Genomic DNA, 16,354 nt, shown 5'->3' with positions numbered 1-16,354 from the left:
ATCATCACCATCATCATCATCATCATCAGCCCATGTCTTCCCAGTGCTGGGCCAAGGCCTTCTCCCAAACTGTGCCAAGTATTTCTGTTCCAAGTATCTCGTCTCTCCATCTTGCTCAAGGTCTGCCACGTTTTCTTGAGAAAATTATTCACTTAAAAATTGTGTTACCTTCATCTTTCTTTTTAACAGGCTTTGTCATTGGACATTCTGCAATTAAAATTCCGTTTCTATTTACTTGGGATCTCTTTCTTAATTTGCTTTCTGTTTTCTTGTAGCTCGTGGAAGCCTCCAAGAGGAAGGGTGAGCGTGAGCTCCTTGAGAAGCGAGAGAAGGTCATGGTAGAGCTGGATAAGATCCGTAAGCGAGTGGCGGAGTTTGCTGAGTACGGTGAGCTGGATATGATGGTGCAGTACGTCAATGACGTGAGGGCAGTACAGAAGCGCATCGCTGAGGCAACTGAGACCATTGGCTTCATCAACAAGGTGAGATTTGTACATCAAAGGTTAGGGTTTGATTTTTCCACGTACTTGTCTTTCTTAAAAGGTGGAATTCAGACTAAACCTTTTCTGTTAATGCTCCTTAGCCATGCGGGTCTGTAGAAGATACCGACGACGGCGGCTTATGCTACAATAAGATTTTGTCACAAACTCACAATGAAGTAAGGACGTACTTGTGCAAACACTCCGTAGTCCATTAGTCCATCTAGTATCTCTTAACCTCCCAAGACAAGTTACATTACTAAAAAATAAATTTGTCAAAGTTGGCAAAACCTTGTAAATCTGTATGCACTTCTATCCATTTGTCATAAAAATAATTCTAAGCCACCAGAATTTTGATCTCGATATCTAATAACAATAAATAATAATTGTGTTATATAGCGCTTTCCATCGTATCAACAATCTCAAAGCGCTTTACAGTTATTACCCCGTTCATCAGGCCATGGGACCACGCGGCAGCCGATTTCAGCGCTCAATCGGTCCTCGACCCTCACAGGTACCCATTCATACTCCTGGGTGGAGAGAGGCAATTGTAGTTAAGTGTCTTGCCTAAGGGCACAAACACCATGTTCCTGGCCGGGTTCGAACCCACGCACCTTCGTTCATGAGCCAAACACCGTAACCACTGGACCATGGCGTTCTATTTAACCCCAACCATAATCTGATTTTAAAGTCTTTTCGTGTTTGATGCTTTTTCTGAGATGCCGCTCATTATGAATGAACCCCAGTTTTCATATGGCAATATTAATTTTTTTCTCAATTATCTGTGGACTGCTAGGAAGAGAAGCTATTCAAGTGGGACGCCACCATCTACCCAGAGATAGATGAGATCACCGTGGCTATCGAGCCCTACATGAAACTCTTCAGTCTGGTTGTCAAATGGCAGAGAGCGGAGAAAAAGTGAGTTTATCAGCTTCTCACGTTTCCTTTACCAAGTTATTGAAGTGCTCTTCGATGAAATCATCTTTTGACAACAAAGTCACAATCATTTGTGTAGATGTAAGCCTAGCCCACCCTACTTCAATATTCACCAGCAGGTTTTCCAGGATTGCTAGTTCCCAATTCAACAGATTTGAAATTTGAAATGTTTGATTTTTTTGAGCATTTTTTTGTTCCAAGTTAATGAGTGAAGAGAGTGCCTGACAAGGTTGAAAATATAAAGAGTGACAACTTTTTCAGACTTACGTTCCAGAATTTCGCAGAACCATAATGTATTGAGAGTAACTGTGTCCTTGCAATTGTATCACTAGTATGTTTCGTATGTCCGTCTGTATAGTTTATTAAGTTTTATATGTCCACTTCGTTTGTTTGTCTGTTTCTGTTTTCATTGTTTTGTTGTGTTTTGTCTTTGAATGTAGTCTTCCTTTTTCAGTATTGTTTATATGTATATATATATTTTTTGTTGTGTTTAAGGCATTCCGTTTATAAGCTTCGGCTTCTTGTGTAATGCCTCCTTTTAGTAGTTTTCATGTAACAATTGTTTTGTTTTCTAAAGTGCTTATTCATGTGGAAATAAATGTTTCTGAAATGAAAAATTAAATGAAAACTTAAATAGAATTTTATGTCGGACAGGTGAACTTAAACACTTATTTTCCAATGAATTGACTCTTGAGTCATTTCAAGCAACTGCAACAGTTGATCTATCGTGTGTGGTAGCTCCTAATTGTTTCAAAGTCTGAAACTGCTTTTTGGTATTATCTGTGTTTTCAGATGGATGGATGGTGCCTTTATGGAGCTAGACTCTGAGTCCATCGGCAACGAAGCCGACGACTACTGGCGAGACATCTACAAGACCACCAAGACCTTCTTAGCCCAGAAGAAGAAACGCGATGCCGAGAAGGCTAAAGCAGCCCCGCCCAAGAAGAAGAGAATAGGGGCGGACGAAGGGGAGGAGCCTGAGGAGAAAAAGGAGGAGGAGGAGGAGGGTGGGGCTGCTCTCAAGGTCTGCAGCGTGGTACAAGAGCAGATCAAAGAGTTTCAGGTAACAAGGACATGCTTTACTTCTTTTTAGACTTATTCTTTGCTGATTTACCCATTACTCTCTATATGAAGCTAGATTCCCATGAATCCTGTGCAAAATCTGCTTATGAAGCTCTGTGGCCTTTTTACAAACTTGAAATTTGCCAACAGCAAGGCTTAAAGGCTACCTGAGGTAGCATCTTTAACCCTAACTCCCTGGCATCTTTAACCCTAACTCCCTGGCATCTTTAACCCTAACTCCCTGGCATCTTTTACTAGGAACTGGACCAATTCCATCAAAATCCATCAATCACTATGCGTCTAATACAAAGCTGTACATGACATAATGGAATCCACCACTGACGCACCGGTTAACTTTCGTGGACTTGCTACACATGGCTTTTATCACATTAGCAGTACAGGAAGCTAGGCAAAATCAATCGGATACCACTAGCACTGCTTCAGGCCATTAGGCCCAAGTCCATCATACTCCATCAATAATTTAGTCACGCTAGGCCTTCTGGACTAAGTCCCCCAAATCCACCAAAATGGGGGGATGGATTTTGATGGAGTTGGGGTGGTTAGGGTTAAGTAAAGAAAGGAAAAAAAACAAGACAATTCAAGAGAAAGGAGAAATCTGTTGTCACTTTGCAAAGAGCAAGATTCATTCTTTGAAGGAAAAACCAGGATTCTGGCAAAAACTTCCAGAGCAGGGCAGTATGAGGTGAAAAAAAAACCCAGAGTGAAGTCAACTCACAAGAGCCCAGGAAGCACACAACAGAATATAAAAAAAACCTCTAGCATCTTCAAATGTGGAAAATACACCCTTTGCATAGCAGCAAAAATGGTGCAAAAATGCCCCTTGATATTTTTTTGCATTTTAGGATTATGACATGGTTTTGCACCAAGCCCATAATACTATTCCAGTTATTACAAAGTGAAAATGGAATGATGAAAAAAGTCAAATATTTGAAAAACTCCCTCGAATGGCTCACAAATTTATTTGACAAATGGAAAGAAATTATGGGGAAAGTATGACTAAAAAATTGAAGTTCATAAACATTTCTTTTAAAAGATACATCTTTATGTATTTTGTCTTTCCTGAATATAGGAAAATATCCCAACCATCGCAATCATGTGCAACCCAGGCATCCGTACTCGTCACTGGAGTCAAATGTCAGACATTGCTGGCTTCGATCTGACCCCAGACTCTGGTACAACACTGCGTAAAGTACTCAAGCTTAGTCTGGATCCGTACATGGAGAAGTTTGACTCCATCAGTGCTGCTGCCTCAAAGGTAAAAAAAGGGTCACTGATCATACATAAGCTTAGTTTCACCTTTGGTAGAATGGACTATTCCAGTTTTTGCCATAAGCTCCGCCCACCTGTCCTTTTAATTAGTCAATGCACTCTGTTTGATTGACAGGCAGGGCGGTTCCATTCCCTTGCAGGGTTTCTTTTTGTATCCCAGTCATTGAATGTTTGGAAAACCATTTCAGAAACCAATTTTATTTTAGAGAGCATTCAACATTCCAAAAGTCTTGGGAGAAAATAATATTTATTTTGAAATTTCTTAATGTTTTCAGTTGAGCGTATTTGTAGCAAAAATCCATTCCTCTGAAATGTATAAAAACACATCCCTTTTTTGGTGAAAATCTTTGGCAAAGTGCAATTTTTTAAAACATTTAAAATGTTACATGCTTTTCCTGACAACTGAGGGCGCTGTATCTGTGATGTCACATCAGAAACACGCTCTTCAGAATAGGGGTTTTCTCTTCCAATTGTCAACTCAAAATTCTGCTTTTGTGAAAACAATTGTGCATGACATTTTTTCACTGTCTTACTGTCATAGACTGAAACAATAATGAGCTGCTGAAAGCAGAAAAATAACTAAAACAAACCCCTAAAATTACTGGTGACTTTTATGTGAAGCAAATGTGTACTAAAGTTTCTGCCTTTGAATGACATGAAAGTTTTGCTCATGAATATGGAAATTTTCATAAGCATAAAAACCAAAAAGGCACAAAACGCCCTTAAAATGGCAATATGAAGATAATAGAGTTAAATTGAATACAAAGGTACATTTCAAGGATTGCATTAAAAAATTTCATTACATGGGCCCTTGCACTGATTCAGCTCTATTTTAAGAGATAACTGATTAATTTAGCCTAAATCCAATTAAACAAACTTGTATTTCAGTATGACATTGGTTGAAATTTACTTGCACTTTTCCAAACTACCCATTCATGATATGTTGAAACCTAGCTCTGTAGCGTTGGGGGGGGGGGGGGGGGGGGGTAGTGTTAGGGGGGGACAATACATGGGAACAATTCGCGCAATGTGCACGCCCGTATGCATTTGCACACAAGCATACCGGATGCTATGTTGGTTGCTATGCGTATATCATTTTTTTCGGCCGTTGTATTGTCTTTTTGGCTGTGCACAGCAAGATAGTAAAAATAGCGAATGCCATGTGACTCGTTCTCCGCCAATCAGGATACAAAATCTGTGTGTGACGTGTTATAGTTTCTGCTACACTCCATGACATATTCCGAGCCCTGGAGATAACTTTGAGACTTTTCTCGATTCCCCAGGAATACTCCTTGGAGAAGGCCATGAGCAAGATGGTAGAGGAATGGGACCAGGTTCAGTTTAGCCTGACTACGTACCGCGACACAGGAGTCAAGATCCTAGCCTCGGTGGATGACATACAGACCATGCTGGATGACCAGATCGTGAAGACGCAGACCATGCGTGGCTCACCGTTCATCAAGCCGTTTGAGAAAGAAATCAAGGTAAGAGGGAGCAGTTCACTATCTTTCCCGACTTGAGCCTGTTATCAATGGATGAATCATGAGGATGAACTTGTGTGTTTTATTTATGAATGTTACACTCAGAAAAAAAACTGAAGTTGTAGTCTGGTTTGGAGTCTAGTCTAGTAGGGAGTCTTGGGCTTGGGATTTGAGCCAAGGTTAATGTCTCATAAAAGTAGAAGTGCGGTGATATTTTCTCAGTGGAGAGATTGTATTTTCAATGAATACTTCTGATTTCTGAAACTTTGTCTTATTTTAATAGTTACAGGATGTGTAATTCATGTAACCCATACTCTTGAGGCATTTTTCTAGAGACTTTTCTAAATCATTCAATATTCTCTATTATACAATGCCCGAATAAATCCCCATCTGATTGGCGGGTCGTTGATCACGTGTCATGAAATTATTCATCGCAGCGCATGGCGTGGCCGCACTGCAAAAGGAGACGTTTCGTCCCACGGTAAACGGAAGTCCCATTGCACGGGCACACCATTAGCAGCTCTGACCAATCAGATGATAAGGATTTCTTCAGGTGATGTGTAAAACAAATAATGTTTCACATTCATGCAATGGAAAGAATAATTCCATTCGGTGACAGACGAATGTTCCATTCCACTCGGCTTCGCCTCATGGAATGGAACATTCCATCTGTCACCTCATGAAATTATTCTTACCATTGCACTCACAAACATTCATTATTTGTATACTGTGTGGGAGCCCAATGACAATTTCTGTGTATACTTTTAAGAGGTATCGAGCTCCATGCGAAATAATTTTTGGATGAGCTCTACCTTCCTGAATCCTGCAAAATTCTCCAAAACTTTGGGATGGAATTCCAAGGATCTTGGACGATTACGGTTAATTACTGAACAATTGACTTGATGGTGCTTTACAATTTTTGCTGATGATGAGCTATATTTTTTCTGATACACCAGGAATGGGAAGAGAAGTTGCTTCGTGTCCAGGAGACCATCGACGAATGGCTGAAGGTTCAATCCCAGTGGCTGTACCTAGAGCCCATCTTCAGCTCGGAAGACATCATGCAGCAGATGCCTGAGGAAGGACGCATGTTCCAAACGGTGGACCGGAACTGGAAGGAAATCATGAAACACACCGTCAAGGATCCGAAGGTATGCCAAAGTAAACATCATCCTTTCTGATTACAGTTAAAATTGTATGGTCCGTTGTGAAGATAGTAAGGGTTTAGGATAGTGTTTTGGAATATGCCAGCAAGAACCCTCAATTATCAACAAAGATCAGGTTGTTGTTTTTCTAAGGAGGGTTGGAATTGCAGTTCGAGGAGGGTTCACGAGAAAGAGGAATAAAGATAGGGGTAGGGTTGGCTTTGAGAATAGGGGTGTGCATTTACGGGTAGAAAGGGCATACCTGGGTACCTGTTAAAGAAACCAATCCCAAAATTTAAATCTAGGAAGTTGCTGTACAGATTGTCCATAAAGGGTCCGCATGATAATACTACCACATCAGTGCGTCGATACAGCAAGATACAAATATGTGCAGTGAGCTGAATAGGCCTGCATGTAGCTTTAAGTTGTATTTCCGCTAGCTTCATAAACGTGAATATGTTTTGCTTTTCCATTTAGCCTGGTTTTCATTTAGAAAATTCTCCACAAATGACATTCAAAACCTTTCCTTTTAGTTGTCTGAGAAGTTACTTTTTTGTAAAGTTGGTTACGAGTACTCGATTCTATAATCTGGAACCGCTTCCTGACATCTGCGGTCGTGAAGTGTATCATGTGACTATTATTATTAAACCCTCATTAACATACCTCTCCCTTGGTGTTCAAGATGGAGCTGCAAACACAATAATTTACTAAGAACAAGAAAAAAAAACGCGATGACCAGTTAAACCAGTCAAAAATGTTGTGCGGTATTACCATGGTTACTTGCGACTATATCTCCATAATTTCTGCTCAGCTCATAAAGTTGCTTTAGCTATATGATTAGCAGTTCCTTGTGAGAGTAAACCTTTTTAGTGACAGCCAGAATAATAAACTGGAAATCTAATTTTGAACTTGATAGCCTCCTCACATGAACAATGGATGACACGACATGGCCAGTTGGGAGAGGTCTGTCAAAGAGACACCCCCTGTGCGCGCACACGCATGTTTACTTCACATACCTAGTGTGGACATACCGATCTGATACACCGTGCCCTCTGGAGACGTGCACACAATAGGGAACAAAAGATTGTATACGTCTCCTCAGGGCAATTTCTATAGATGAATACGTCTCCACAAGATTTTCACGAAATAGATATATGGATTTTACTCAAAAAGTAGGAATTTCCAAGGTTGGTTGATCTGTCGCAAATGGTAGAGTTTTAGAAAAGGGATAATCCGAATTTCAGCCAAGGAAATTAATTCTGGTTGGAATAAGAGCTTTTTGAAACTTCACTTTCAAACTCGAAAACTTTACTACACGAGAACAAAGAAATGTCTCAACAAGAATACAAATTTCAGTTTTTTTTTGTTTTTGTGTAATTAGGAAAAACCTGTGAAAAAAAATCATTTTATTCACACTGCAAAAACTCTTTCAACCCAATTTTGTTACTATGATTCAAGTGCGTAATTATTCAGCGCAAAGTACATACGCTGAAGTTTTATCTGAATTTGCAATGAGCACCTAGCATCTTTGAATAAGTGCAAGGTGTACGGCCAAGTCATGCCTATCTTTGTAACCGTTGATTACTAGTGTTTAGAGTCCATGGGGCCAATTTCACGGCGCTGCTAAGCAAACAGCAGCTGAATACTAATCACAAGCAATATACATCACGTGGAGTTTTGGCTGGTAACCTGCTTTTATTTAATAGCCAGACTTTCTTTATGCTAAGCACATTTTTGTGCTTAGCAGCACCGTGAAATTGGCCCCATATTGGATGAAGTCCATATTAGTTAAGATGATGCTTTTTACATGCGATGGTTCATCTATCATAGGTTCTAGCAGCGACCTCCTTGACTGGCATCTTGGAGAAGCTGATCGACAGCAACAAGTTTCTTGACAACATCCTGAAGGGTCTGAATGCGTACCTAGAGAAGAAGAGACTCTTCTTTCCAAGGTTAGTCACTTTCCATTTTCAAAATCTATTTCACATTTCAACAGATATTCATTTCCATGGAGTTAAACAAACTTACATAGGAGGAGTTGTAAAATGTTGCTTCCCTACTGGGTCTGAGTACAACCCAAGATTCATTATTTTCTTCCATTATCAGTTTTATTTTAAGCATCACAGTTGCTACAGTTTGTGAGGGAGTCATGAACCAAATTGCATTCCTAGTAGTATTGGTATGAAGCCTGCCGCACACCTGTCCAATTTTACTGGTTTAACAGGTCACCCCATCACCGATACCATTCACCATTGCAGTTAGACTGCAATGTTACCCGCACATATGCCCGATTCCGTTCTATAATCAGTCACATAATGATCAGTCACATGATGACCAGTCACATCATGCGACTTCCTTCGTGAATCTGATTGGTTAACATAAAAATAGCCTCCGGTGAAATCAGAGTGCTGCCCGAACACCTTTCTGGTAACATCGGATCCGGTTTCATAGTATGTGAAAAAATCAAAATGTTTAATTTCATCCAGTCGCTCGGTGTACAGTTAGATTGATCCGATTTTTCAGCACACTCTTCCCCGATCTGTGTTGTTGATGTACCGGTACCCTAACGTGGCGCGTCCCCCAACGTGGCGCACTTTGATTTTTCGCCTGTAGCGCCTAGCTAGAGCAAAAGTTTTAACTGAAATTTCACAGAAAGTGAAAATTTATCATGTTCTTAACACTCCCGTTCATAAATCGCGAGTTTATCTACCCGTTACAAAGATAGAAGAAAAAATTCATTTTGGCGTGATTTTCCGATTTTATTTTGAAGTGCAAAGTGAACCCTTTGAAAATGCCCCGAAAATAAGAAAAAAAATTCTGACAAACTTCTGGTTGGGTGTGTAAGTAGAGATAAAAATAGTTTGTCAAAATCTATCAACTTTACAGGAATTCTTAAATGTCAATTTGGAATTTTCCGAGGTTTATTCAAGTGCGCCATGTTAGGGAACACTCCGCCAATTTGTGCCCAATTTCCGGACGCCACCGTTTTTGAATTTCAGATTAAATTTTATGAAACCGAAATTGTTCACAGAGGTTAAATAGCGAGCATTAATAAGGTCAAAGTACCAGTAGTTCACTGCATGAATATGAGGTTTGTCAACAAAGAGGTTTGGCAACACTACATGAGGAAAGTCGGGTAAACGTCGAAGTGCGCCACATTAGGGAACACCATCTGTACGTCTAATGACCCGATGATCTGATAAACCAGTAAACTCAGTAAGGTGTGTGGCGGGCTTTTACTTTGCCCTGAGTTTTAATCAAAGCATCACAGAGAAAAAAAATGTCTACAGCTATGAAACAAGTCGGGAGGGAAAAGTTGGTCCATACTTCTAGAAGGTGAATTTGAAGTCTTAAGCCCGGTTCGTACTTCACGCGAAAGCGAAAACGAAGCGAAACTGTGACGTCAACAATACATTAGAAGCGCGTCCACCATTGTTGACGACATGAATTTCGCTTTGCACAAGCTTTCGCGTGAAGTATGAACCGGGCTTTAGGATACAATGGAGGTTCCAGAAACTACCTTGAATTAAACAGTGCATTTGTTTTATAGATACTCGAATGTGCATAAATGCTATGAATTAGCTACATGTTCGCAGAATATAGTCGGTATTCTGTCAGTTGTCATAAGGTATCAACCATCCAATTGAAGTGAAAGTAAAATGTCAAATTTATATGAAAAAAAGCAAATTATCTATTGTAAATGTTATGCCCAAGCCATAAGCAGTTTATTCAAAGTTTTGACTGCTTAAGATTTCAGTAATGGTATCGGTTCCTTTCAATTTGATTTCCACATTCCCAGATAGTATCTGTAGATGACTAAATTAACAGAATTGGAGTAATTATTTGAATTACACAGAATTAAAATAATGCGCAATGACATTTCAGCCAATTTATTGAGGCTGCCATTTTGAGCTGATATTTAATTGCCTGGCTGTACCCCAATTAGTAGAATTGAGACTACATGTACCATACACATGATTGCATACTATCCTGTAGTATGGGGAATGAAATTAGCACAGATCCATTTTAGGCCTATACATTTCGGGCCTTAGAATATCTTGGAAATAAAATTAATGAGATGCAGCCTTTGTACTTGAGGAGCTGTTTCCTGATTGAAAGTTACTCCAGTCTCAACAACAGTGCAAGGAGAGGAAAGTATGCAGTGCTTGCCGAAGCTCCTTGTTTCTCCAGTAATAAATGACCACGTTCAGCCAGTAGTTGGTGTACACAATACTTTGTGCGATGATAAACAGACTGCTGTTGGGAATGGCAATGCCTAGGGATAGCAGCACCAAAAGAATCATGTGTGGTGTCCAGCAGAGGAATAACACACCGGCGATGATAAACACAGTGGATGCCGACTTTGTACTGGTTCCCTGCGGAGCGTTAGGGCGTGGTTGTGGGTTACCGATGTTGATTTGAGCGGCGATGCGCCGAGCGTGACGGCGAGCGACTTTCAGAATCCAGATGTAGACTATCACTATAAATCCCAGCGGAATTATCAGTAAGCCGATATAAATGTAGTTACAGAACTCACAAGTAGGCACGCACTGATTTCCGACGAGATGGGTTTGCTTGGAAAAGCCAAGTAAAATAATGTATATTATGAGAGTGAAAATCCATAGAAATGCAATTATGATCTTGGATCTGCGTGGTGTTATCAAAGTTGGGTAGCGCAGGGAATGAACTATGGCGATGAAACGGTCGATTGTTAAGAGGACAAGAGACAGAGTGTTGATGGTGTTGAATGTTGGGTACAAAATTCCGCTCAGCGTGCATAGGAAACCCCCAAAGACAAATTTACCAGTGACGTTTATGGTCCAGAGTGGAATGCCACAGAACATCCCAATGCAGAGATCGGATATGGTGAGAGAAGCTGTAAACATCTTGGTTGTGTCTTGGATGTTGTTGGTCCGGCGTAGAGCCACAAGACATAATGGATTCAGTATAGCATTCAGGACGATGTTCAGAGCCATGACGACATTAGCAACAATGATGAGTGGCTCTGTTTGTGGGATCGACCCTTCCGTGGTAACATCCAGGGTGTCATTCATTCCTGTTGCATTCATGGTTTGAAAATTATCTTGGTGTTTTGATCAAGAAATTGTTTAAGTACAAATCCTCAGCTGAAGGATATTGTCACCAACCGCTTGCCTACCGTTAGAACTTGATCAGTTCTGACACCAAATTTCTGGAACTGAGTCAAATAAGCCGACAGTCTGCGTCTTTTGTCAGTAGACTTGAGCTTACGGCACATCAGTCCAAGATGGAAACAGGGCGATCCTCTCACCAGACGCTAGCATGCCATCTGAACTTGATTGTTTCTGAAATCCATTTACCAAGATACAGTGTTGAAATTGCTGACAATTCCCTGGACAGACGAACCAATTTCACACGAGCAAGATGAAAACAGGACCTGATGTCACAAAGAAAATATCCGATATTGATTGAGCCCATGCATGATGGCATTCTATAATATTGGAGGCTGTTTTTCCAATCTTTGGTGTGACTTTGAAACTCACCGACAGGTAAATGAAGGATCTCAAGCAGGATTTGTGCATTGATTCTTGTTCTGCAGTCGCCTTTGCCAGCCTGAATTTGACAAGTGACTTACAAGTCAAATTATGAATCAAATTGGCCGACAGTCTGCGTCTTTTGTCAGTAGACTTTGAGCTACCAGCACATCAGTCCAAGATGGAAACAGGGCGATACTCTCACCAGACGCTAGCATGCCATCTGAACTTGATTGAATCTGAAATCCAGTTACCAAGATACAATGTCGAAAGTGCTGACAATTCCCTTGACAGACAAACTCCAATTTCATCTGATCAAGATGAAAACAGCCAGGACCTGACGTCACAAAGAAAATATCCGATATTGATTGAGCCCATGCATGATGGCATTCTATAATATTGGAGGCTGTTTTTCCAACCTTTGGTGTGACTTTGAAACTCACCGACAGGTAAATGAAGGATCTCAAGCAGGATTTGTGCATTGATTCATGTTCTGCAGTCGCCTTTGCCAGCCTGAATTTGGCAAGTGACTTACAAGTCTAATTATGAATCAAATTGGCCGACAGTCTGCGTCTTTTGTCAGTAGACTTTGAGCTACTGGCACATCAGTCCACGATGGAAACAGGGCGATCTTCTCACCAGACGCTAGCATGCCATCTGAACTTGATTGAATCTGAAATCCAGTTACCAAGATACAATGTCGAAATTGCTGACAATTCCCTTGACAGACAACTCAAATTTTATCTGATCAAGATGAAAACAGGACCTGACGTCACAAAGAAAATATCCGATATTGATTGAGCCCATGCATGATGGCATTCTATAATATTGGAAGCTGTTTTTCCAACCTTTGGTGTGACTTTGAAGCTCACCGACAGGTAAATGAAGGATCTCAAGCAGGATTTGTGCATTGATTCTTGTTCTGCAGTCGCCTTTGCCAGCCTGAATTTGACAAGTGACTTACAAGTCAAATTACATGTATGAATCAAATTGGCCGACAGTCTGCGTCTTTTGTCAGTAGACTTGAGCTACTGGTACATCAGTCCAAGATGGAAACAGGCGATCTTCTCACCAGACGCTAGCATGCCATCTGAACTTGATTGAATCTGAAATCCAGTTACCAAGATACAATGTCGAAATTGCTGACAATTCCCTTGACAGACAACTCAAATTTTATCTGATCAAGATGAAAACAGGACCTGACGTCACAAAGAAAATATCCGATATTGATTGAGCCCATGCATGAATGGCATCCTATAATATTGGAGGCTGTTGTTCCAACCTTCGGTGAGGCTTTGAAACTCACCAACAGGTACATGTAAATGAAGGATCTCACGCAGGATTTGTTCATTGGTTCATGCTCTGCAGTCACCTTAATTGTCAGCTTGACTTCGACAAGCGACAAAGAAGTCTAATTGCTTTCAGAGTCAGTGCCATTTCCGGATCCTTGGCAGGAATTGAATTGGAATTACATGTAACATGCAGCCAGGCAATATTTTGTGCCTTCAGAAACTGTTTGCATGTACACAATTTTGTCAGTGATGGACTGTACTTCCTTTAGCTGTTATACATGTACAATGTATGTCTTGACAGAGCTGATTACATATTCACCTGTCTGTGTATGTAAATACAGCCCTGTATCAAGTTCAATTTAATTATCAAATCTACCAGCCACTCTCATAAAGTACATGACTTCAACACAGAAATACTGGTACTGCAGACATTTCCAGTTAGCTTTGCTTTTAAGTTTGGTTGTTTCCCCTTTTTTTCTCTCCTGACCTTTAATGAACAAATTTGACATCTGATTGATTACCCCCTCCCCCGCCCTGCCTGTTCTTATATACCGCCCAAACTGCACTAGCACTCTATGGTTTTATGTGTTCATCAAGGGGTAAATAGTGTAGTAGATTGAATACAGGTGTTAATGGGTTAAGTCATCTGACCATAGAGCAAGGAACAAACTTGCGTATCGTTGTTTGGAGGTTAGAGATTCACTGTATGAAACTACAGGGCATTTTGTGCATGTTCAGGGTTGTGCGCGACAGAGATAATATTCATAAGATGGAATGTTTGCGTCGGGGTGATGTAAAATCAAATTCGGTTTTTGCCCTTCACCGACGTACTGTATACTCAGTGTGTTACCTCCCGAGTGAGAGTTGGAAAAAATCACTCGGGTGGGACTTGAACCCACGACCTCCTGCTTTCTAGTGCAGATGTCTTACCACTCGACCACCGAGCTAACAAGATCGGTTGGCCGGTTTGAATCTGATGTACATGGCAGCGGGTACCGCATAAACTATTAATAAGATGGGATTGATATTACACATGTACTGCAGTATTATGCATTACTTCAAAGTAATGTTGTTTGTTTATCAATGTACCAGCAACTATTCACACTCATAATAGTGTCACATCCTGAGACCGTGAGACTTGCCATGATTGATTTAATAATGAGTTTCTCTGGATTATGTCTTAAAATAAGCTTTCTGATCAGTTAACTGATTTGAATCTAATGGTTGCTGCCAACAGTCCAAGTGTGAGGGGTGAATATGAACGGCCACAATCAGATTTTAGCTGTTACCATGGTTACACGCAGAGTGTCAAATGCTTTTACCAAATCTGTATTGATAACAGTAAATATGGTAAATGGGTTTATTTCGTGTCAAATAAGCAAAGAAATTGAAAGTTTAAACCCCACCCCCTTCAAATTGGATCATATCGGTATTTAGTGTACAGCCTGTCTAAAAAAAAATGGTACAATCGAAAATGATTTTTTTTTCAATATTAAATCTCAACATAAGTAAGTCGTTTTGAGCATCACATTACTGAAAAAAGTCCAGGCTTTCCAATACTTTTTGTTTCATCTCATTTGCTTTTGTCAATTCAGAGATAACTCCAGTTTACTGCGGAACACAAAAATCGAGTTTGTTTCTTTTGCCAAGTTGCAATCTTTTGTGAGATTCAAGACAGCATGGCACAGTACTCGAAACAACTCTGCCCATGCATAAAAGTGGCACAAAATCGATTTTGGTGTATCGCACTAAATTGATTATACACGTATCTCTGAATTGACAAAAGCAAATAAGATCAAACAAACACTATTGGAAAGCCCAGTCTTTGTTCTTTAATATTATGCCAAGTAAGAATGACTTATTTTGAAATTTCATATTTAACCAATTTTTTTTTCTGATTGAATCATTTTTTTTTTTTGACAGGCTGTATAGTGTAATTGAGGCTGAAAAAAATATGAAATTTGAAGTTTTAGCACAATCGAACCGATGGTTTTTGTGCTACCATGTATCCCCCAGTTTTGTTGCAATTTTTGTCAAAATGGGCGATCCGTCAATTTTCAAATGACCATACATGTATAGTATCTGCATAATCTGTTGGCCAAATTTGTTACAAACTTATATGAAAAATATACCCCAACATGTTTTACAAAAATATCCAAAAATTGGTCCAAAATGACACCATTCTCAGCAACAACATTTTGCAGAGATGATAGTATGCAGTGCTTGGCGAAGCTGCCTGTTTCTCCAGTAATAAATGACCACGTTCAGCCAGTAGTTGGTGTACACAATACTTTGTGCGATGATAAACAGACTGCTGTTGGGAATGGCAATGCCTAGGGATAGCAGCACCAAAAGAATCGTGTGTGGTGTCCAGCAGAGGAATAACACACTGGCGATGATAAACACAGTGGACGCTGACTTTGTACTGGTTCCCTGCGGAGCGTTAGGGCGTGGTTGTGGGTTACCGATGTTGATTTGAGCGGCGATTCGCCGAGCGTGACGGCGAGCGACTTTCAGAATCCAGATGTAGACTATCACGATAAGTCCCAGCGGAATTACCAGTAAGCCGATATAAATGTAGTTACAGAACTCACAAGTAGGGACACACTGATTTCCTACGAGATGGGTTTGCTTGAAAAAGCCAAGTAAAATAATGTATATTATGAGAGTGAAAATCCATAGAAATGCAATTATGATCTTGGATCTGCGTGGTGTTATCAAAGTTGGGTAGCGCAGGGAATGAACTATGGCGATGAAACGGTCAATTGTTAATAGGACAAGAGACAGAGTGTTGATGGTGTTGAATGTTGGGTACAAAATTCCGCTCAGCGTGCATAGGAAACCCCCAAAGACAAATTTGCCGGTGATGTTTATGGTCCAGAGAAGAATGCCACAGAACATCCCAATGCAGAGATCGGATATGGTGAGGGAAGCTGTAAACATCTTGGTTGTGTCTTGGATGTTGTTGGTCCGGCGTAGAGCCACAAGACATAATGGATTCAGTACAGCATTCAGGACGATGTTCAGAGCCATGACGACATTAGCAACAATGATGAGGGGCTCTGTTTGTGGGATCGACCCTTCCGCGGTAATGTCCAGGGTGTCATTTATTCCTGTTGCATTCATGGTTTGAAAATTATGTTGGTGTTTTGATCA

General features: G+C 40.4%; 1 protein-coding gene across 4 annotated transcripts in view; it reads left to right on the top strand.

The window, feature by feature from the left end:
* LOC119731731 (dynein heavy chain 12, axonemal-like) overlaps window positions 1-16,354 on the top strand; it is a 75,952-nt gene that overhangs the window by 9,770 nt on the left and 49,828 nt on the right. For all 4 annotated transcript variants that reach the window (XM_038204960.1, XM_038204962.1, XM_038204961.1 and 1 more), the window contains 7 exons: window positions 276-482; window positions 1,276-1,397; window positions 2,208-2,478; window positions 3,568-3,753; window positions 5,051-5,251; window positions 6,205-6,399; window positions 8,224-8,345. In XM_038204960.1, coding sequence (XP_038060888.1) covers window positions 276-482; window positions 1,276-1,397; window positions 2,208-2,478; window positions 3,568-3,753; window positions 5,051-5,251; window positions 6,205-6,399; window positions 8,224-8,345 — 1,304 coding nt within the window. The remainder of the gene's footprint in view (window positions 1-275; window positions 483-1,275; window positions 1,398-2,207; window positions 2,479-3,567; window positions 3,754-5,050; window positions 5,252-6,204; window positions 6,400-8,223; window positions 8,346-16,354) is intronic.

This window comes from Patiria miniata, unplaced genomic scaffold (genome assembly GCF_015706575.1).
Source record: "Patiria miniata isolate m_02_andy unplaced genomic scaffold, ASM1570657v1 HiC_scaffold_24, whole genome shotgun sequence".
NCBI lineage: Eukaryota > Metazoa > Echinodermata > Asteroidea > Valvatida > Asterinidae > Patiria > Patiria miniata.
Note: the sequence above shows the minus strand (reverse complement) of the source record. Positions and strands in the feature narration are given on the sequence as shown.